Raw genomic sequence first — 22,811 nt, 5'->3', positions numbered from 1 at the left:
TAGTATAGTGGCAAAACCAAGAGTATTGGATCCAAATTGACTTGGGTGTAAGTTCTGGCTCTTTCACTGCCAAGCGGTGTGCCCCCGCACAGGTCAATGACTCTCTCTGGACCTCTGGGTCCTCATTTGAAATGGGCAGTTAAAAGGCTACGTGGATGTGGGAGGCTAAATGTGATGGTAGGCACGTGGCAGGATCACAATGCCGGTCGGAGCCATCATGATGAATGGGCAGAAGTTTGGCTCTGGTGGAGGTTAAGATCCAGGATGAGGCTTTCAAACACACAATGGGAGCTGGCGTGTTAGGCTGGGGAGGTCTGTGTGGGCAACCCTGGAAGGACTCAGGAGAGTTGTCTGCTTTATGCCACATACAGGGGCAGAAACGTGTGTGGTCGAGGAAGTCGGTAGGGGTGAGGCAGAACTGGCAGAAGGTCGCCTGAATCCTTGCAGGAGTGCAGGATCCACATTTTTTGAGATTGGTTTGCTTTTTTGGAAACAGCTTAGAGCCAGTCAGGATCAAAGACACAGAATTGTGAAGGAGGCTCCACTTGAAGATGTCTCCCGTCTCACGTCTCCCGTCTCACTTCCTTCTCCGGAGCCCTCCTATCTGGAGATGCCACCTCCAGCCAGGCCTGTCCCTTCCAGCATGGTACGCCCTGGGGAACAGTGCTCTTCTTTCCTGGATGCTCTGTGGAGATCTGACCTCGATCACATCTTCACTGTCTCAGTGTTTCTCACTCCCCTTCATACTGTTGAGTGCCACTCACCAATTTTTCCTCTTTATTTTTTATTTGTTGTTGAGTACCATAAAGTCAGAGCTGACCCACACTTGACCTTCCAACAGGTTTTCAGAAGGTGTCAAATGAATGGGAGGAGACTGACCATCCTTCTCCCACAGAGCAGCTGGTGGATTTGAACCGTGTGCCTTTGAGATTGCAGTGCAGTTTCTAGCCACGAGGCCACCAGAGCTCCCTATTTTTAATTTATGTATTCTTTTAAAATGTGGCTTGGTTGCAAGTGTACAGAGCAAACGGTTTTTCCATTCAGCAATTCTTTTACATTTTCTTTTGTGACATTGATTGTAATCCTCAAATTGTCAACAATAACTCTTTCCACTCTCTGTTTCCTCCTTCCATGTATCCTGTCTTCCTAGTCCTTCCTGCCTTCTCTCCTTGATGGTTGTTAGATGTTGTCGAGTGTGACTCACAGTGACCCTATGAACGACCTACCTGCACCCTGTTCTAACCTGTGCCTTCCTCATCATCTCTGATATACTGAAGCCCATTGCTGAAGTCACCTTGTCAATCCATCTTATTTGGGGTCTTCCTCTCCTTCACGGGCTCGCTTTTCTAAGCATGATGTCCCTGAGCAGATGTTGCCATTTAGATCGCTTAGGGTGGATTGTTATAAGGAGCAGTACTTTACAGGGGCTCATTTTACAGACCGGACCACTTTCTGGCTGAAAGTTGAGCTATGGGGTTGAGCTAAGATGACTAGGGACTCTAGTCCTGTAGGTTCTTGTAGTTCTTTTCCATTGAGTTGGTTTTGATCCATGGAGATCCACGTGACAGGGAAGACTTGCCCGACAGGGTTTTCTAGGCTGTGTCTTTATGGAGGTTGCTTGTTGAGTCTTTGTTCTGCCGTTGATATCAATCATCAATCTTTGGTTAATGACTCAGTTCTTCATGGTTCGCACCACAGGGGCCATTCTGACCACTGCTCAGTACACACCGTCCTTATGATCTGAACCGAACTATTTGCCAATGAGTTGATTCTGACCGAAGGACAACTCGGGCTTATGGTTTGAATCTACCAGTTGTCCCCTGGAACAAAGATGGACAATCCCCACCTGTGTAATTTAATGCCTCTAAAATCCCACTGGAGGGTCAACTCTGGGTCACTTTCAACTCGACAGTATATAACAAGGGTTACAGAGTAGAACTGAACATCATAGAGGTTTCAAAGGCTGTGAACTTTCACAGAGTAGATGGCCAGAACTTTCTAGTGAGGAGCCTCTGGGTGGACTTGAAATGCCACCCTTCTGGGGAGCAACTGAGTGGTCAACTCTTCATACTGCCTTCTCCTTAGTTCACGGGACTCTCCAAATGCCTGGGGAACATCTGAACTATTGCGAGGTTCCACAGGCACCAGCACCTCACATTAATTATGCTCTGCCCCACCACACACTTCTACTGTCTATGCACAGTGGACACACGATGGCCTGCTCACCTACACCACCAGGTCTTGGAAATAGTCCTATCATCTCCTTTCCCTGTTCACTCTTAACTCTTCACCCTTTCAGCCCCCAAGTTCTGTCCACTTGATTTCTTTTGAATTATAAAGCAGTTGACATCCTGGACCAACTCTGTCCCAGTTCTGGATTCTCATGGAAAAGGATTTCAAAAAGGCTCAATGTCAAGAAGACAAAGATTCTCACCACTGGGCCAATTGGCAGCATCAGGATGGATGATGAAGAGATTGAGATTGTTTACAGCTTCAGTCTGCTCGGCTCCACAGTCAACACTCTTGGCACCAGTAGCCAGGAAATTAGAAAACGTATTGCGATGGGAAAGTCTGCTGTTAGGGACCTGTCTAAAGTGCTGAAGAGCAACGGTGTCTCTTTGGAGACTAAGGTGCGCCTGATACAGGCCATGGTCTTCACAATCACTTGTTATGCATCAGAGAGTTGGACAATGACTAAAGAGGATAGAAGGAGAATTTATGCCTTTAAGCATTGGTGCTGGAGAAGAGTATTGAGGGTACCATGGACTGCTAGGAAAACAAACAGATTCATCCTGGAAAGGGTCAAACCGGGTGGCTCCTTGGAGGCAAGGATTCTGAGGCTCCGTCTGACATACTTTGGACATGTTGCAAGGAGGGACAGGTCCTTGGAGAGGGACATCATGCTTGGGAGGGTGGAAGGACAGCGCAGAAGGGGAAGGCCCTCTATGAGGTGGATTGATTCAGTGACTGGGGTACTCGGGATGGGTGTGTCAGAGACGGTGTGACTGGCACAAGACAGAGCAGAGTTTAGGGCTGTTGTACATAGGATCGCTATGAGTCGCAGGCGACTCGACGGCACATAACAACAACAATCAATATCAGAAGCCTTCCTGAAAGGATTCAGCATTCTAAAGGGACTTACTTAGAATAGAACAGGCTTTTGCTCTCGTTGTGTGCTTTCAAATTGGAACCAATTTATAGTTAACCCTGCAGCGGGTTTTCAGACGCAGTAAATAGCATGGGAGAAGATAGTCCATCTTTTGCCTGTAGAACAGCTAGTGGAATTGAACCTCGTGCCTTTGGGTTGACAGTGCAGCTCGCTACCCCTAGGCAACCGGGGATCCCTAGGTGTTGTCAAGTTTGTTTAGATTCATAGCAACTCTTTCTGTAACAGAATGAAACACTCCCCAGTCCTACACCGTCCTCACAATCTCAGCTGTGCTTTAAACTCATTGCTACGGTCACTGTGTCACTCCGTATCATCGGGAGTCTTCCTTTCCTTTGCCGGCTCCTGTATCTTTACAAGCATGACATCCTTCCCCAGAGACCGGCCTCTCCTGATAACATGCCGCAGTATGTGAGATGAACATCACTGTCTCTGCCTCTGAGCAGCTCCCTCATTGATCAGATATTGTAGTTGAGTGCTTAACCATTGATGCCACTCAATGACTCAGCACAGAGCCTAAATAAAATACCAACTACACTGCCCTTGAGTTGATTTCCATCTTACGGTGACAACACTGCCTGTTTCTGAGGCTGTAAATCTTACTGAGATGAGACTGCTCATTTTTCTCTTATGGAAAGGTGAGTACTGTTGACTTCCGTTGTTGTTTAGGCACCGTTGTATTGACTCATAGTGACCCTATGAACAATTGATCTGAACCCTGTCCTGTCCTGAGCCATCTTCACAATCTCTGACACACTTCGGCCCACGGCTGCAGTCACTGTGTCCATCTCAACCTTCCTAGCACGATAACTTTTCTGTTGGCATACATAAGTGACCAAAGCAAGGTGTTTATTATATTTACCATTACTGACAGCCAAACTTCATTCATCTATGTTATTTAACATTGTTAGGTATTTCCAAGTTGAGTACGATTCATAGCAACCCTATTTTTATTTGATAAGTTAAAATTAATAAAGCTAGAGAATTCTAGTAAAATGTTGGCATAGCTGTTGAAGCGTCATGAATCTGGACATAGACTTGTAGAGCAAACAGACAGCTAAAGGACACACCTGTGGACAATATTTCTGGATAAATTGTGTATACTGCACTGAAACAGATGAGGGACTGAATAATTTAAAAGCGATGTAGGATAGGGTATTATGGTTATCACAAGAGTCCACAATTAAGGTTGCATAGTGGAATGTACTTGGGGCGGTGGGAGGGGTGTGGGGGGATTGTGTACCAGAGAGGGAGTGTTTCTTTTACTTCTCAAAGAGAGGAGCGAACTGGGGGGAGCGGGGAGAGGGCTGGGCGGGGAGAGAAGTGCAAAAATGAATGAATGGAAATCCAAATTCTCTGTAAATGTTAATTAAAATTATGAAAAAAAAAAGAGTGACTAGAGATGGGACAGAGGTGACACAATGGCAGAATCCTCACATTCCAGGTGGGATACCTGGGCTTGACCCTTAGTCAGTGCATTTAGGGCACAACAACCATCGCTGACTGGCAGTGGAAGCATGTGTTTTGCTGGCTTGCTGGACAGGTTTCAGACTAATATAGACTAGGACGAAGGGCTGGTCTTCTACTTTCAAAATTGTTAGTTTTCAATGGAGAGCGATTAAAGGCATTCCCTTTGAGAATGGGAACTAGATAAGGATGCCCATTATCACCTCTCCTAGTCAACATTGTATTGGAAGTCTTGTTGTTATTAGCTGTTATTGAGTCAAGTATAACTCAGTGACTCTATGAACAAATGATCTGAACCCTGTTCTATTCTGTGCCATTCTCACACTTTCTGACACACAAGAACCCACTGGGGCAAACCCAACACGACAGCTCAAAGGCATCAATTATTTTCCTGTCATCCTTATTCTATCTCAGATGAATAGCAAGTAATTGGAAAGACTATGGTCTGAATCAGATGCACCTTAGTCCTCAAACTGACATCCTCACTTCTCAATAATTTGGAGAGGTCCCTAACTACAGATTTTCCCAGTGAAACACATCTCTTTATGTCCTGCTTGCTGGTACCAAGGGTCTTAATTGTGGATCCAAGCAAGATAAGGCTGTTGACATTTTCAATCTCCTCTCTATCTATCACAATGCCGCCTACTGGTCCAGTGGTAAGAAGCATCATTTTCCTGACATTGAGATGTAACCCACTCCAAAGGCTGCATTTCTTGAACTTCTGCAACAAGTGCTTCAAGTCCTCCTTGCTTTCATCCAGAAGGTTGCGCTATCTGCATAATGCAGGTTGTGTATGAGTCTCCTTCCAATCCTAATGCTACACTCCTCCTCACAGAGTCCCGCTTCTTGGATAATTTGTTCAGCATATAGATTGAATGGGAAGTTTTAGAGAGAGCAGTAAGAGAAGAGAAGGAAATAAGAGATACCAAAATTGGAAAAGAGGAGGTAAAATTAGCTCTATATGCAGATGATAGGATAGTGTATTTAGAAAACCCTAAAGAATCAGCAAGAAAACTACTGGACATGGTCAACGAATTCAGCAAAGTAGCAAGATACAGGATCAACATGTAAAAAATCAGCTACACTTCTCTACAAAGAGTATACAGAAAAGGAGCTAAGAAAAACAATACCCATCACAACAGCTAATCACAAGATTAAATACTTGGGAGCAAATCTAACTAGAGACACAAAAGACCAATTCAGAGAAAATTACAAAACCTTACTACAAGAAATAAAAAGAGACCTGGAGAAATGGAAGAATATACCATGCTCATCGATAGGAAGGCTCAATATTATGAAAATGACAATTCTACCAAAGGGCAATACAGATGGCAATATCATTCTCCAAAGAGATGGAAAAGGCAATTTCCAACTTTATTTGGAATGGAAAGAGACCCTGAATAAGTAAAGCACTCTTGAAAAAGAGAAACAAGGTAGGAGGCATCTCACTCTCTAATTTCAAATCATACTACACAGATGTAGTGGTCAAGAGAGCACGGTACTGGTACAGTGACAAACAGAAAGATCAGTGGGAAAGCACTGAGAACCCAGAAATCAGCTCATCTACCTACGGTCAACTGATTTTTGACAAGGAGATGAAATTAGTTAAGTGCGGAAATGACTGCCTTTTAAACAAACGGTATTGACAAAATTGGGAAACCATCTGTAGAAAACTCAAGCAAGACCCAGACCTCAAACCATACACAAAAACCAACTCAAGGTAGATGAAGGACTTAGGAATAAAACCAGAGATTATAAACTTCATTAGAGAAAAGCTTGGAAGAACTCTAGAAACCCAAACTCACAGTGTGAACAGTCTTCAAAGCATAATGAAAAACCTACAACCAGGAGAGAACAAAATAGATGAATGAGACTTTCTAAGAATCAAATTCCTATGCACATCAAAAAACTCCAAAAGCATAAAAAGAAAAACCACAGACTTGGAAAAAATATTTGTTAATAATATGCCTCCAGAAACTCTATGAACTTTGATGCCGATAGTCGTAGAGGGGCTTCAAGCCTTTTGTTTATAGGGTCACTATAAGTCGTGCTTGACTCGAAAGCAATCAACAACGACAACAATGACATATCTGATAAGGAACTCATACCTAGAATTTATAGAATACTCCATCACCTCAACAAGAAAAAAGTTAACAACCCAATCTGCAAAATGGGCACAGGATATGAACAGATACTTCATCAAAGAAGACATCCAGATGACAGGCAAATAGATGAAGGAATGTTCAAGATCCGTAACTGTCAGAGAGATGCAAATCAAACTAAAGATGAGATATTATCTCACCACAGTAACAAGAACAAAGTTCAACAGAGCAGCAAACAATAAATGCCGGCAAGGTTGTGGAGAAATTGGAACCCTTATTTACTGCTGGTGGAAATGCAAAATGGTGCAACCACTATGGAAGGCTTTTTGGTGCTTTCTCAAAAAGTTGGAAACAGAAATCCCATTTGACCCAGTAATGCCACTATTGGGAATACACCCCAAAGAAACCAGAGCTGCCATGTGAACATACATATGCACACCCGTGTTTATTGCTGAGTTATTTACAACAGCAAAGAGTTGGAAGTAACCAAAGTGCCCATCAACAAATGAATGGAAATAGAAACTATGGTATATTCATTCATACAATGGAATACTAGGCAGCACTGAAAAACAATGAAATTGTAAAACATTACACAACTTGGGGGACCCTGGAAGACATCATGCCGAGTGAAATATCTCAGTCACAAAAGGATGAATACTACATAGCTCCACTGTTATAAAGCACTGTTATGGGGAACTGGGAGGAGAAGAGTATAAGAGTGGACAGTGACCATTGCATTGGAACAGATGAAGGAAAGAACTGTTTTAAAAGGAATATATGATTAGGCAGACCTCTGTCTCTGTCTCCATAAATGGTCAGTGAACAGCCCAGAATAAGAGATACATCATTGCAAAGATTGCTGGGCTGGGTAGAGAGATAGGTAATTGTGCAACAATGAATGAATATTAAAAATAAAAAGTGAACTGGGGGAGGGGAAAGGAGATGGGAGGTAGGGGGAGAAATGTGCAACAATGAATAAATGAAAATCTAAATTCTCTGTGGGCGTTCATTAAAAGAACAATTAAAAACATTTTTTTTAAACAAAAAAACACCCAAAAGCAAAATTGTTGTTAGTTGCCATTGGACTGAATATGATTTATAGTGTCTCTATGAACAACAGACCTGAATCCTGTCCTACCATTTGCCATTCTCACAATCTCTCACCCACTTGAGCCCATTGCTACAGTCACTGTACCAATCTACCTGATTGAAGGTCTTCTTTTTCACTGACCCTCCCACCTTTCAGAGCATGATGTCCTTTTACAAGGAACAGCCTCTCCTAGAAGCACGCTCCATGTTCCTCTACACTATTCATAGGCCTTTCAGAGGTCTGCTATTTAATAAGTAGATGGTCATACTGTTTCCTAGTCTGTCTTAATCTGGGAACTCTACTAAAACCTGTCCACCATGGATGACCCTTGTGACATGTGACAAACTGTTGGCATAGCTTTCAGCATCATAACAACCCACAAGTTACCTCAGTACAGCAAACTGACTCTCCAAGAAAGGTTTGTTCTCTTGGAAGTTGAGGGTATACTGAAGACTCTTCTCCAGCACCACAACTCAAAGGCATCAATTTTTCTTTCATCATCCTTAGTTATTGTCCAGCTCTCTAATGCCAAACAAGTAATTGGAAAGACCATATCTTGGATCAGGCTCACCTTCGTCTCAAGACTGACATAGTTGCTCCTCAGTACTCTGGAGAGTTCTCTGACAGCCGATTTTCCTAGTGCAATTCGTCTTTTGACTTCCTGACTACTGGTGCCAAAAGTGTTGATTGTGAAGCTGAAAAGGCTGAAATTGCTAACAACCTCAATCTCTTCACCTATCTATCATCATGCTGCCAAATGGCCTAGTGGTGAGAATCTTTGTTTTCTTGATGTTGAGCTTCAATCCATACCGAAGACCACAGTCTTTGTCTTTCTGCAGTAAGTGTTTCAGGTCTTCCTGGTTTTAGGAAGCAAGGCTGAGTCACGTGCGTTATTGCAGGATGTTGATGAGTCTTCCTTCAATTCTGGTTCCACATTCTTCCTCATAAAGCACAGCCTCCTGTATGATCTGTTCTGCATATTGATTAGAAAAGTATGGAAACAATATCATCTCTGATGCAAACTTTTCCTGATTTTGAACTATGATCATATCAATTTTAAAAAGTTATGGAAAGTAAATGTCACATAAAAGTAAGCAACAGAAAAGTATCAAAGTCAAATTGCACTTAAATAAGGAGAATAACTTCCCTACAGATAAGAAGACCTCACCAGCAAGAAGAGCTCTCATAGAGCAGATCATTATGATAACCTATTCTTTCAAAAGAGTGAAAAAGAATTGTGGTGGATTATCACAGCCAGAATGTTCTTAGAAGCACGGAGAGTGAGACTTTTCTGCACTTACATAGGGTATGTTACCAGAGGAGTCCAGTCCCTGGAGAAGGACATCACATTTGGTAATTGTTGTGTGTCATTGAGTCAGAACTGACCCACAGCTGACTATGCAGTGGGTTTTCAGGGCAATGAATCACATAAAAGGAGACTGTCCATTCCATCCCATCTTCTCCCACAGAGTAGCTGGTGGATTTGAACTGCATGCCTTTGCTTTTGTAGTGCAGCTTCTTACCAATAGGGCATCAGAGCTTCCCATGCTTGATAGAAGATCGGGAAAATAAAGGAAGATCCTCAATGAGATGGACAGATGCAACATCTGCAATAATAGTCTCAAACATAATTCAGTGAGGACAGTGTGAGGGCAGCAGAGAACTGGGCAGTGTTCCATCCTGTCCTGCACGGTCACTGCAGGAATCACGTGATACCACCTAACAATAATTACATTCAGGTGACCCTGCTCCCACTGAATCAGGCCTCAGTGTGTCTCTGCTGCCTGCAGTCCACTCCCACACTCTCTTGTTCTTGGCCATGTGACATGCTTTAAACAGGAGGATATCAGGAAACACAGAGCATTCTGGATTGATAAGCAGACAGGCAGTGGGCGTGTCTTCTTGGAAATCTGCAACCACCATGTGAGAAAGCTCATTCTGGTTCTGTTGATGATGGAAGACCATGCAGAGAGACAGAGAGCTAGAGAACTTCAATCCTCCCACATGGCCCAGTTGTGCCCAGGCTCCAGCTGACCCACCAGCTGAACACAGCCGCATGAATGAGCCCAGCTCAAATTGCCAGAAGAACCATCAAGCCCATGTGATTTCTGGAAAGAATACATTATCATTGTTTTACGTTGCTCAATGAGCACGGCTTACCTTGTAACAATTAATACCTGTATGCCCTTGCATCACTTCTGACTCACAATAACATTTGACAGAACAGAACTGCCTCAGAGAATTACTTAAGCTGTTATTTATATATATATATGCGCAAATTAGTATGTCTTCTCTCCCACAGAATTACTAGGAATGGAGATGTCTAGTTAGCAGCAGAGTGTATAACTGTTGTGTAACAGGTATCTCTGATAATTAAGAAATTGTTGTTATTAGGTCCCATTTAACTGAGTATGATTCACAGGGACCCTATGAACGACAAATCTGGACCCTGTCCTGTCCTGGGGCATTCTCATCATCTCTGACACATCTTCTTGTTGCAGTCACTGTGTCAATCCACCTGATCGAAGGTCTTTCTGTCTTTCACTGACCCTTCACTTTTCCAAATATGATGTCTCTATGTAAAGAACAGTCTCTCCTAGCAACATTCCCAAAGTATGTGAGATGAAGCTTTATCACCTTTGCCTCCATGGAGCACTCTGGCTGCACTCTCTCTAAGTCATACATGCTTGTTCTTTTGGCCGACCACACATCTTCAGAACTCTTCTCCAAATTCACAGATCAAAGGCATAAATTCTTCTGTCATCCTCAGTCATTGTCCAGCTCTCAGATGTATTGTATAGAAATGAAGAACTTACAAATATTATATCATTATTGTCAATATGTGCCATTGAGTCGGATCTGACTCAGTTGATTCTCAGTGGGGTTTCAGAGCCTGTAAACCACATGGGAAGAGATACCTCCTTTTTATCCTGAGGAGCAGCTGATGAATTCAAACTGTCTGCCTTTGAGCTGACATTGCAAGTCTTTACCCAATTAGGCCCATCAGAGCTCCCTATAAATAATACACATATTAACATATTTCAACAAACAGATGCTGTCCTGCATGTGCTCACCAGATTGTGCCAAGAAATCTGGAGGGCAACTACCTGGCCAACTGACTGGAAGAGAACCATGTTTATTCCCGTTCCAAATAAGGGTGACCTGACAGAGTGTGGAAATTATACAATATCACTGCTATGACACGCAAGCAAAATCCTGCTGACGATTGGCCAGAGATGGCTGGAACAGCACATTGACAGAGAACGACCAGAAACACAAGCTGGGTTTACAAAAGGTCGTGGCACCAGAGACATTATCACCAACATAACAAGGATCTTGGCAGAAAGCAAAGAGTACCAAGGAATGTTTATCTGTGTTTCATTTACTATGTAAAGGCATTTGACTGTGTGGATCACAACAAATTGTGGCTAATCTTGAGGAGAATGGGAATCCCAGAACACTTGATTGTGTTTATGCGAAACCTAGACTTGGACCAGGAAGCAGTCCTCAGAATAGAGCAGGGAACCACTGCATGGTTCAAAATCATGGAATGCATCAGGGATACGTCCTGTCTCCAAACGTTTTCAATCTATATGTGGAACAGATGATTTGGGAGGCGGGGCTTTATGAGGAGAAACGTGGCATCAGAATTGGAATAAGACTCATCAACAACCTATATTATGTAGACCAAACAACCTTGTTTGCTAAAACTGAAGTGGACATGACGCGTTTGCTGCATAAGGTCAAGGATGCAGTCTTGAGTATGAATTGAAGCTCAACATCAAGAAGACAAAGATTCTCACCACTGGACAAACTGGCAGCACCATGATGGATAGAGAAGAGACTGAGGTTGTAAACAGTTACAGCTTGCTCGGCTCCACAATCAATACTCCATCAATACTGCACCAGCAGTCAGGAAATCAAAAGATGAATTGCATTAGGTAAATCTGCTGTCAGAGACCTTTCCAGAGTACTGTGAAGCAATGATATCAGTCTAGAGACTAAGGTTCACCTGATTCAGTCCATGGTCTTTGCAATTGTTTGCTATATATAAGAGAGCTGGGTCATGAGTAAGGACAATAGAGGAATTGATGCCTTTGAGTGGTGGTGCTGGAAAAGAGTCTTAAACATACCATAAAGAACCAAGACCCTCTTGCAGAGGGTGAAACCAAGTTTCTCCTTGGAAGCTAGGATTTTGAAGTTCCGTATCACATATTTTGGGCATGTGGCCAGGAGGGACCAGTCCTTGGAGAAGGACATCACACACGCAAGGATGGAGGGACAGCACAGGAGAGGAAGACCGCAGATGGGATGGATTGATATAGTAATATGGGCAATGGGGGTAAGTGTGTCGGAATCAGTGAGACTGGCTCATGACAGGGAAGGCTTCAGAGCTATCATACTAAAGGTCACTATGAGTTGCAAGGCAACTTCATGGCACATAACAACTACCACCACCACAACCAGAACATTAACAAATTCATGCAATACACCTACTACTCGCTTACCAAAAATCTTCTTATTCAATACTTTGCACTTATGACAATAGAAAAACTCTACTGTCTGACTATTTCACACTAATAATGTATATCTGGCAGTAATAAGTAGAAATGTGGGGTGAGAGTAACATGGGTTGTGAACATTATGTGTCAAGTTGGCTAGGCCACAATTCTCAGTAGTTTTGCAGTTACTACAATGATATAATTTGGCAAGTATATTAAGATTCTCTTCTCAGATGTGTAATAATTTATTCACCCTCTATTTTGTGATGTGAATTGCTAATTTATTGTTTGTGCCTAATACTGATTTTTTAAACAATGGCCTTGTTCTTGGAATCCAACCATGCAAATGAGTGAAGTTGTTGTTGTTGTTATGTGCCGTCTTATGTACAACAGCCCTAAACTCTGCTCTGTCTGTGCCAATCACGCTGTCTCTGACACTCCCATCCCAATTATTCCAATCACTGAATCAATCCACCTCATAGAGGGCCTTCCCCTCCTGCGCTGTGCCTCCACCCTCCCAAGCATGATGTCCTTCTCCAAGGACCGGTCTCTCCTCACAACATGTCCAAAGTATGTTAGACGGAGCCTCAGAATCGTTGCCTCCAAGGAGCCACCCGGTTTAACCCTTTCCAGGATGAATCTGTTTGTTTTCCTAGCAGCCCATGGTATTCTCAATACTCTTCTCCAGCACCACAGCTCAAAGGCATCAATTCTCCTTCTATCCTCCTTGGTCATTGTCCAACTCTCTGATGAATAACAAGTGATTGCGAAGACCATGGCCTGTATCAGACGCACCTTAGTCTCCAGAGAGAGGGGAGATGTATATGAAAGATATATGAAATGATGATATATTATAAAACTCAAAATACTCATAAAATAGATAAGAGAACTCAGGAAAGAACTAGAAACAAAAGAAAAATTATTTCAGAAATTCAGTCACTGGGATAATGGGGGTACATGTGTCGGAGATAGTGAGATTGGCACAGGATAGGACAGAGTTTAGGGCTGTTGTACATAGGGTCATTATGAGTTGCAGGTGACTCAATGGCACAGAACAATAACAACAACAAAGACTTCATTAGAGAGCAGATAAAGCAAACAAACTCAACAGTTAATGTTTTAAGAGAAAGATGAAAATGATAAAAATTACAAAAAAATGAAGGAAGTGGCAAAAGTGATTTGAGAGAAAGTGACAAACATGAAAGACAGAGAAAGAAGGTCCAACATTTGGATAACTGGTGCCATTGCCACTGACAAACAAAACTAAAGCATTAAGAACAGAATGGTCATTAAAACTATTCTCTTTGAAAAAAAAAGCTGAGGTTGGTATTTGTTTTGTTTTGTTTTAATTACAAATTGAAGAGCATTGTGTACCTAGGAATATAGATCCAGAGGGACTAAAGATCAAAATATGCTCTGGAAAAATCACTGGACCAGTGTGTGCTGGGTGAATAGAAGTTCTCCAGAAGTTCCTTAGGAGGAAAGGCACTTCCCATCACAGAGGACGACCTAAATAAAGGCCCAGAGAATGGAGAGAGCTTAGCATATGCTGGGAATAGGTAGAACCTCAGGTGGAGATTGAAGGTGTGGGAGGTGGCACGTGAATTAAGAAAGAAAGGCTGATGCTTTGGACACGGAGCCTGATCATGCTATGAAAGGGGTCTGGAACACTCACCCATGTAGGGCTTGGTCCCAGCCATGGAGGATGCCTTTTCTGCACCTTTCACAACGGTTGCTATGTTGAAGTCCGTAATGTGAACATGTCCTGAAAAACACAGAAAAAGAAACTTCAGTTAGCAAGAGCTTCAGGCAGTTGGGTCATTTCCTCATCTGGGTTAAAGTTGTGATGTCCATGTTAAGTGTGGGAAGAACATATTACTATGATTTTATTTTATACTTCATCTAATACTTCAAAAATGTCTACCTTATGCATATGTCTTATAACGGGGATTAATTTTGAAGAACTTGCATATGATATGTAAATAAACAAATACATTTATACTGAATGGTGCTATAGATGGAATTGTTACCATTTAAAATATAATACAGCCTTTAAAACAACTATGAGATATCATCTCACCCCAGTCAGAATAGCAAAATTTAATAGAACAGCAAGCAACAAATACTGGTGAGGTTGTGGAGAAACTGGAACCCTCATTCACTCTTGGTGGGACTGTAAAATGGTGCAACCATTGCAGAAGGTGGTATGGCCTTTCTCAAAAAGTTGAAATAGAGTTACCATTTGACCCAGCAATTCCACTACTGGGAATATACCCCAAAGAGACCATAACTGCCATCCAAGCAGATATATGCACACCCATGTTTATTGCAGCTTTGTTCACAATAGCAAGGAGTTGGAAACAACCTAAGTGTCCATCAACAAATGAATGGATAGAAAAGCTGTGGTATATTCACACAATGGAATACTATGTTGCATTGAAAAACAAGGAACTCATGCAACATTATTCAAAATGGGTGATCCTGGAGAACATTATGTTGAGTGAAGTATCTCAGTCACAAAAGGACAAATACTGCATGGTGCCACTGTTGTAGAACAGGACTGACCTTGGGGTTGGGGAGAGACGGAAAAAGATTGGTTCAATAATGTATACTGCATTGAAATAGATGAGAGAGAAAACTGTTTAAAAGGGATGTGTGATTAGGTATTTTTGTCATGACAGGAGTCCAGAGCGAAGGCTGCATAGTGGAGTGGACCTGGTGAAGGTATTGTAAAACAGTGAAATAAATTTTCTTTTACTTTTCCAAGAGGGTAGTGTCATGGGCGGGAGGTTTGGGAGGGGAGAAAAGTGCAACAATGAATGAACGGAAATACAAAGTCTCTGTAAATTTTCATTGAAATTAATAATAAGTTAAAAAAAAAGAAGTAACTCTAAGTACAGTAGATTCATATTCAAGTCATAAAATGTATTTTTCAAAATAATATTAATAAAATAGATCACATATTTACTTCAAAAAAATAAAATATAATACAGCCTTGTTTGCAGAAAATCAATATGGCATGAAGCATTTAATAAAGACTATCAAAGACTATGTGACTATACCCTTCTGTCTGGATTAATTACACCTTAAAATAAAGAAAACAAAGAAACAAAACCCAACCCTAAGTATTGGACCAAAGGACAGTATCATGATACATGGAGAAAAGACTGAAACTGTTAAGAATTTCCTTTTACCTGAAAACACAATCCACATCCATAGTGACAGCAGTCAAGAAATCGAAAGATGTTTTGCTTTAGACAAATCTCCTTTCAAGAATATATTAAATGTGCTAAATTGCAAAGATGTCCATTTAAAGATGTCCATTTAAATGTGCTTGATGCAAGCCATTGTATTTTCCACTGCTTCATATTCATGTGAAAGTTGGACAATGAATAAAGTAGACCGAAGAAAATTCAATGCCTTCGAGTTGTTGTTAGGTGCTGCCCAGTTGAGTACCAATCAGAGTGACCCTATGAACAAAGGGCTGAACTCTATTCTATCCTGTGCCATCCTCACGCTTCCTGATACACAAGAGCCCATCATGGCAGTCACGATGCCAATCAACCTGGTTGAGGGTCTTTCTGTCCATTACCGACCTCCTACCCTTCCCAGCATTATGTCCTTCTCCAAGGAAGAGCCCTACCTAGCAACATGCCCAAAGTATGTAAGGTGAAGCCTCTTCATTCTTGCTTCCAAAGAGCATGCCGGCTGCACCCTCTCTAAGACATACCTGTTCATTCTCTTGGCCATCCATGGGATGTCAGTCCTCTTCTCCAACACCACAGCTCAAAAGTTATCAATTCTTTTTCTGTCATCCTTATTCATTGTCCAGCTCTCAGATACATAGTGGTGCTGGTAAATAATTGGTTGGTTTTTTTTGTTGTTGTTCTTTTACATTTGGAACATGGTCCATCTCTATTTCTTAGGAACTACCTTCGTAGTTAGTCAGTTTGTAGCATGTCCTCTGTCAGTTTGCTGTGCTGTGTGGTTTGCCTGCTGTAGTGATGCTAGAATCTATGTCACAGGCATTGCAAAGACCAGCAGAGAAACTCATGGTGGACAACTTTCAGTGGAGCGTCAAAACTATGTCAGACTAAGAAGCAGGAATGGCCATCCACTCCTGAAAGAATAAGTCTTTGAAAATTCTATGGACAATGGAAGAACATTGTTGGAGACAGTGCGGGAAGACGAACCCCTTAGGTTGGAAGGCACTCAAAGTATGACTGGGGAAGATCTGCCTCCTCAAAGCAGAGTTGACTGTCATGATATGAATAGAGAGTAAAGCTTTTACCCAATGAAGGACTATCATTTGCTGAAGTGGTATAACTCACAATAGGGAGAAACAATTGCAAAGATTCAATAATAACTGAAACATGGAATGTATGAAGAATGAATCCAGAAAAATTGGAAGTTGTAAGAAAATGAAATGGAATACATAAAAATAGAAATCACAGGCATTAGAGAACTCAGATGGACTAGTGTTGGTAATTTTTAATCTGACATGATCACATGATCATGAAAACATGATCTACCTTTCTAATAATGACAAACAGATGAAGAATGACATGGCATTAATTGTCAAAAAAGACCATTTCAAGATTTAACCTAACATACAATGCTGTGATAGGATACTATCCATAAGCATACAAGGCCTTTATACCTACAACTGTTATTTAATTACGCGCACCAACCATGAAAGCCAAAGATGAAGACACAGAGGATTTCTACCATTTTTGCTGCCTGGAATTGTCACTTTTGTCTGTTCCTTATTTGTATACTTCCCAGTAATGTTGGTATTCTGTACATGTGCAGGATAGAGCCTACAATCGAGATGCATTAATAAAATCTGTGACTAGAATGCAAATTGAATGATCCAGGAAACACTAAAAGAAGATGGAGGAAATACACAGTCACTGTACCAAAAAACCCCCCAAACCTAAAAAGTAAAACACTGACAGACACTGAAAAATTTCAGGAAGTACCAAATGAGCAGGAGCCAATGGTAATGAAGTAGAAATTTGAAGCTGCACTGAAGGCATTGGCAAAAGAGGAGGTCCCTGGAATTGATGAGATACCAACTGACTTGTTTCAGTTAACAGATGCAGCCCTGGATATGTTCACCAGTCTATGCCAGGCAGCTTGGACATCAGCTGTCTAGCCAAATGAGTGGAAGAGGTCCACATTAGTTACCATTCCCCAAAGAGGTAAGACAACAGAGTGTGGAAACTAGCAAGATCGTTAATATCACATGTAAGCAAAATATCGCTGAAGATCATTTTCAAAATGGCTACAACAGTACATAGATAGGGAACTGCCAGAGGCTTAAGCAGGATTTAGCAGAGGCTGTGGCACAAGGGATATCATCACTGATGTCAGATGAATCCTAGCTGAAAGTAAAGTATACCAGAAGAATGTCTATTCATGCTTTATTGACCATGCAAAGGCATTTGACTTTGTGGATGATAACAAGTTATGATTAACATTGAGAAGAATGGAAATCCCAGAGTGCTTAATTGTGCTCATGCAAAACCTAGACTAAGAGGCTGCTGTGTGAACAGAGCAAGGGAATACGACATGGTTTAAAATTAATAAGTGAGTGTGTTAGGGTTGTATGCTTTTCAGTACCCATTCAATCTGCATGTTGAGTAAATTATTTGAGAAGCTGAACTCTATGAAGAGGAATGTGACACCAGGATCAACGGGAGACTCATCAATAACCTGTGTCATGTAGATGACACAACCTTACTTGGTGAAAGTCAGGAACACTAGAAGCACTTGTTGCAGAAGATCGAAGAATACAGCCTTCAAACATTGACATCTCAATGTCAAGAAAACAAAGATTCTGTAAATTTTTACTGAAATTAATAATAAATTTAAGTTTAAAAAATTAAGTTAGAGTAAGGAAGGCAATGGATTTATAACTGCTCATGCTAACAACATTATATCGTGGCATGGAGGAGGAATAGTGGAACTGTATCCACATTTACAATATTCTTCTTACCAAAACCATTTATGGAAAATAGGAACTGCATTGGAACATGTATCTCTGGATTGGAAATGATCATACTATTAATATTTCTAGCCTTAAACTTAAAATATTATATTGTTCAAAATTATTTGTTATATATTTGTTTAAATTTTTCCCTCTTTTAAAACTGGGATCTAGACGGAAGAGAAAAGACCAGAGAATGGCCAAAATTATTGGGGCAGCTATTGCTGCCATTTTAGGGCCTGTGTCAGGAAAAGGAAGTCTTACTCATAAATAGTGCCACCCAAAGGTAATAAAGGAGGTCAGAATTGCTTCCACTGTGGAAAGCTGGGCCACTTCAGTAGACAGTGTCACAGATGAGAGCCACAGATAGGCAAGGGAGCTGAGAAGAAGCTCCCACTCACTTGCTTTAAGTGTGGATTTTAAGGACATATGGCCAAGAGTGGCTCACAGGTCCTTGTGGCTGACAGGACTGACAGGCCCCAGCTCCCAGCTCCCAGCTGGAAACAAAGGAGGATGCTTCAACGATTTAGATCCTCCCAGAAGAGCTGTGGGTGAGCATTAACATTACTGGTAAGTATATTCATTTTCTTCTGGACACAGAGCCTACTAGTTGGTCCTAAAAGCCTTCTGAGGTCCCAACTCTTCTCACTATTTCTTAGTTGTTGGAATTGATGGAAAACCTCATAAGCAGTTCCTTACTTCACCTCTGTCTTGCATGCAGACTTCCGAGCTGTAAAACAACACAGTGGTAGATGGAATTTGGTCCAGGACTTAAGAACAATAAATGACATAGTAGAGCCGCTACATCTTGTGGTTCTTAATATGTTACAGAGGGAAGGCAGTTCTTAAAATAAAAGGCCTATTGACTAGCACTTTGTCTATTATAGTATAAAGGTTAAGAACCACAAGATGTAAAATTCTGGCTAATAGAATAAAAAAAAGGAAAAGAAAACAAAGATTCTTAATCATTGGACCGATATACAGCATTGTGATAGATGGAGAAATGACTGAAACTGTCAACTTCATCTTACTTGGACCCCAATTAACATCCTTGGTACCAGCAGTCAGGAAATCTGGAGATGTAGTGGGAAAAACTACAGTTCGGGACCTTTCCAAATTATCAAAAAGTAATGATGTCTTTTTGAGGGCTAAGGGACCTCTGATTCAGGCCCTGGTGTCTTCACAACCTTGGAGAAGGCTGGGGCTCACTTGAAGGGTGGCGTCAGATGGGTAATCATCTCTGCTCCTTTGCTGATGCTCCCATGTTTGTGCTAAATGTGAACCATGAGGAATATGACAGCTCACTCAAGACGGCTATCAAATCCTCCTCCACCAACAACTGCTTCACCCCCTCCCCTCCTGGCCACAGTCATCCATGCCAACTGTGGCATCACAGAAGATCTCTTGAGCACAGTGCCTGACATCACCACTACCCAGAAGGCTGTGGATGGCTCCTCTGGTGAGCTGTGCTGTGAGGGCCGTGAAGCTACTCAGAACATCACCCCTAAATCTACTGGAGCTGCCAAGGCCACGAGCAATGTCATCTCTGAGCTGAATGAGAAACTGACTGGTATAAATTCCTGTGTTTCAATCCCCAAGGTGTCAGTCATGGATCTGACCTGTCATCTGGAGAAAGCTGTCAAATATGATGACATCAAGAAAGTGGTAAAGAAGGAATCAAAAACGCTCCTGATGGGCATCCTGGGATACACTGAAGACCAGGCTGTCTCCTGTGACTTTAACAGTGACACCTACTCTTCCACTTTTGAAGCTGTGGTTGGCATTGCTGTGAACAACAACTTTGCTTGCAGAAACTGAGGAGGACCTGAGGCATTTGCTGCAGATGGATTGAAGCTCAACATCAAGAAAACAAGGATTCTTACCACTGGGCCAATTTGTAGCATCATGATAGATGGTGTAAAGATTGATATTGTTAATAGCTTCAGCTTGCTTGGCTCCACAATCAACTCTCCTGGCACCAGCAGTCAGGAAATCAAAAGAATAATTGCACTGGGAAAATCTGTGGTCAGGGACCCCTTCAGAGTACTGAAAAGCAACAGTGTCAGTGTGGAGTCTAAGGTGCACCTTATTCAGGCCATGGTTTTCACAATTACTTGCTATGCAACAGAGAGCTGGACAATGACTAGGGATGACAGAAGAATTGATGCCTTTGAGCTGTGGTGCTGGAGAAGAGTACTGAATATACCATGGACTACTAGGAGAACACACAGGTTCATGTTGGAGAGGGTGAAACCAGGCTGCTCCTTGGAAGTAAGGATTTTGAAGCTCTGTCTGACATACCCTGGGCATGTTATCAGAAGTGACCAGTCCTTGGAGAGAGGTATCATGCTTGGGAGGGTGGAGAGACAGTGCAAGAGAGGAAGATCCTGAATAAGATGGATTGATTCAGTGACTGGGGTAGTGGGGGTAGGTGTGTCAGAGAAGATAAAACTGGTTCAAGATAGAGCAGGGTTCAGAGCTGTTGTACATGGGGTCGTTAGGAGCTGCTGGCGACTCAATGGCACACAACAACCATAGCAACTATTTTGTTAAGGGAGCACTGATGGCCTAGTGGCAAAAATCTATGCTGCAATCCCAAAGGCATGTGGTTCAAATCCACCAGCTTCTCAGTAGGAGAAGGATGAGCCATCTCCTCCTGGGCCTCTGAAAACCTCCCGGAAAGTCAGCTGTGGGTTGGTTCTGCCTGAAAAGTTGTTATTGTTATTTGCTGTTGAATTGCCTGTGACTCATAGTGACTCTATGTACAACAGCCCTAAACCCTGCTGCTCAGTTCCTGTGCCAATCTTATTGTCTCTGACACACCTACCCCCATTAAAGGTACACAACAAAATAATCTGTTATGAAGATGACACAGCCTTGCTGGCTGAAACGGAGGCAGATCTGAGGCATTTGCTGTAGAAGGTAAAGGACTAAAGTCTTAAATATAGACTGGAGCTCACCAACTAGAAAACAAAGCTTCTCCAGGCAGTTGGCAGCACCATGATAGAGAAGATATTGAGGTTAACTTTAGCTTGCTTGGCTCCATAATCAACACCCTTGAAACCACCACTTGGAAAATAAAAAGACAAATTACGTTAAAGGGAATCTGCTGTCCAGGACCTCTCCAAAGCACTAAAGAGCAACGATGTCTGTCTAGAGACTAAGATGTACCTGATTTAGGTCATAATATTAGCAATTACTTGCTACGCATCAGAGAGCTGGACAGTGACTAAGGATAAAAGAAGAATCGATGCCTTTGAGCTGTGATGCTGGAGAAGAGTACTGAACATACCATGGACTGCCAAGAGAACAAACAGGTTTGTCCTGGAGAGGGGGAAATCAGGCTGCTCCCTGGAGGCAAGGATTTTGAAGCTGTGTCTCAAAGTGTGTGAGACATACTTTGGCTCATGTTTAGGAGGGGCCAGTCCCTGGAGAAGGGGAGGGTGGAGGGACAATGCAGGAGAGGAAGACCCTGGATGAGACGGACTGACACAGTAACTGGGGTAATGAGGTTTGTTGGTGACAGACTGGCTCAGGATGGGGCAGGGTTCAGAGATATTGTACATAGGGTCACTGTGAGTCACAGGTGACTTGACGGCACATAACAACAACTGTATTTTTTATGGTCTTTCCGTTGCATCTTCAGGAGCTCAGGGGGTGGGGAGGGTCAGCGTGGCTAACTGCTTGTCGATTTCAGGTTGGTGACTTAAATTTGGCTCCGTCCAGAGTCACCTCAGGAGACCTGAAGACTTACTTCCAGAGCATGACTGCCTTAAACCTTTCTGGAGAAGTTCCACTGTGACAAACACGGGGTTGTCATGAGTCACCATCCACCCAATGGAAAATGGTTTTAAAGTCTAAAACCCCTCACATTTCTTTTTTTTGGTTGCGTCTCTTGGTTTTTTAGGTACGAAAGCACATAATCTGCACCTAATGATGGCTGCATTTCTCCTGTTGAGCACAAGATAGGGAGCCTCTCAGTGATGGGGGCGTGTGACACACTGGCTGAAGTGACGGAATCAAACAGCCATGAGTGTCAGATGCTCCCGGGCCGGGCAGTGGTCCATCCTGCTGAACAAGGGATCAAACATGACTCACAGTGTCCCTGAGTCAGAGCCGACTTGACGGCAACTAACAACAGGGTATTTACAAGGATTAACTGAGAATGAAAATGATATTGCAGCAAACACCTAAAGAAGAGAGCGAGCGAGTCACGCAGATCCTTAGAAGATGGTAATGGCAGAGGGACTGCCCACTGAGGGTCCAATAACAAGACCTAGGGAGTTGGAATGAGAGGGCAAAAGGAATGGAGTAGGGGAGCTCAGTGGGTAGACCGAGGGCCTGCCTTCTTGTGACCATGGATAGGACACTAGCTTTTACTCCCATGGATTGGGTATTGATAAGGAGAGAGAATATTAAACTCACTTTAATTTTTTAAAAAATACTAGTTTATTTACAAATAAACTATACTATAAACTATATAAACTATTTA

The 22,811-nt window shown here is 42.3% G+C and overlaps 1 protein-coding gene across 2 annotated transcripts in view; it reads right to left on the bottom strand.

The window, feature by feature from the left end:
• The window catches only part of STK32B (serine/threonine kinase 32B), a 572,207-nt gene that overhangs the window by 64,187 nt on the left and 485,209 nt on the right, over window positions 1-22,811 (bottom strand). For both annotated transcript variants that reach the window (XM_006893582.1, XM_006893583.1), the window contains exon 6: window positions 14,003-14,092. In XM_006893582.1, the coding sequence (XP_006893644.1) occupies window positions 14,003-14,092 (90 nt within the window). The remainder of the gene's footprint in view (window positions 1-14,002; window positions 14,093-22,811) is intronic.

This window comes from Elephantulus edwardii, unplaced genomic scaffold (assembly GCF_000299155.1).
Source record: "Elephantulus edwardii isolate Elephantulus edwardi_28Jun2011 unplaced genomic scaffold, EleEdw1.0 scaffold00129, whole genome shotgun sequence".
Taxonomy (NCBI): Eukaryota; Metazoa; Chordata; class Mammalia; order Macroscelidea; family Macroscelididae; genus Elephantulus; species Elephantulus edwardii.
The sequence above is the reverse complement of the archived record's forward strand: the minus strand, read 5'-3'. Positions and strand labels throughout refer to the sequence as shown.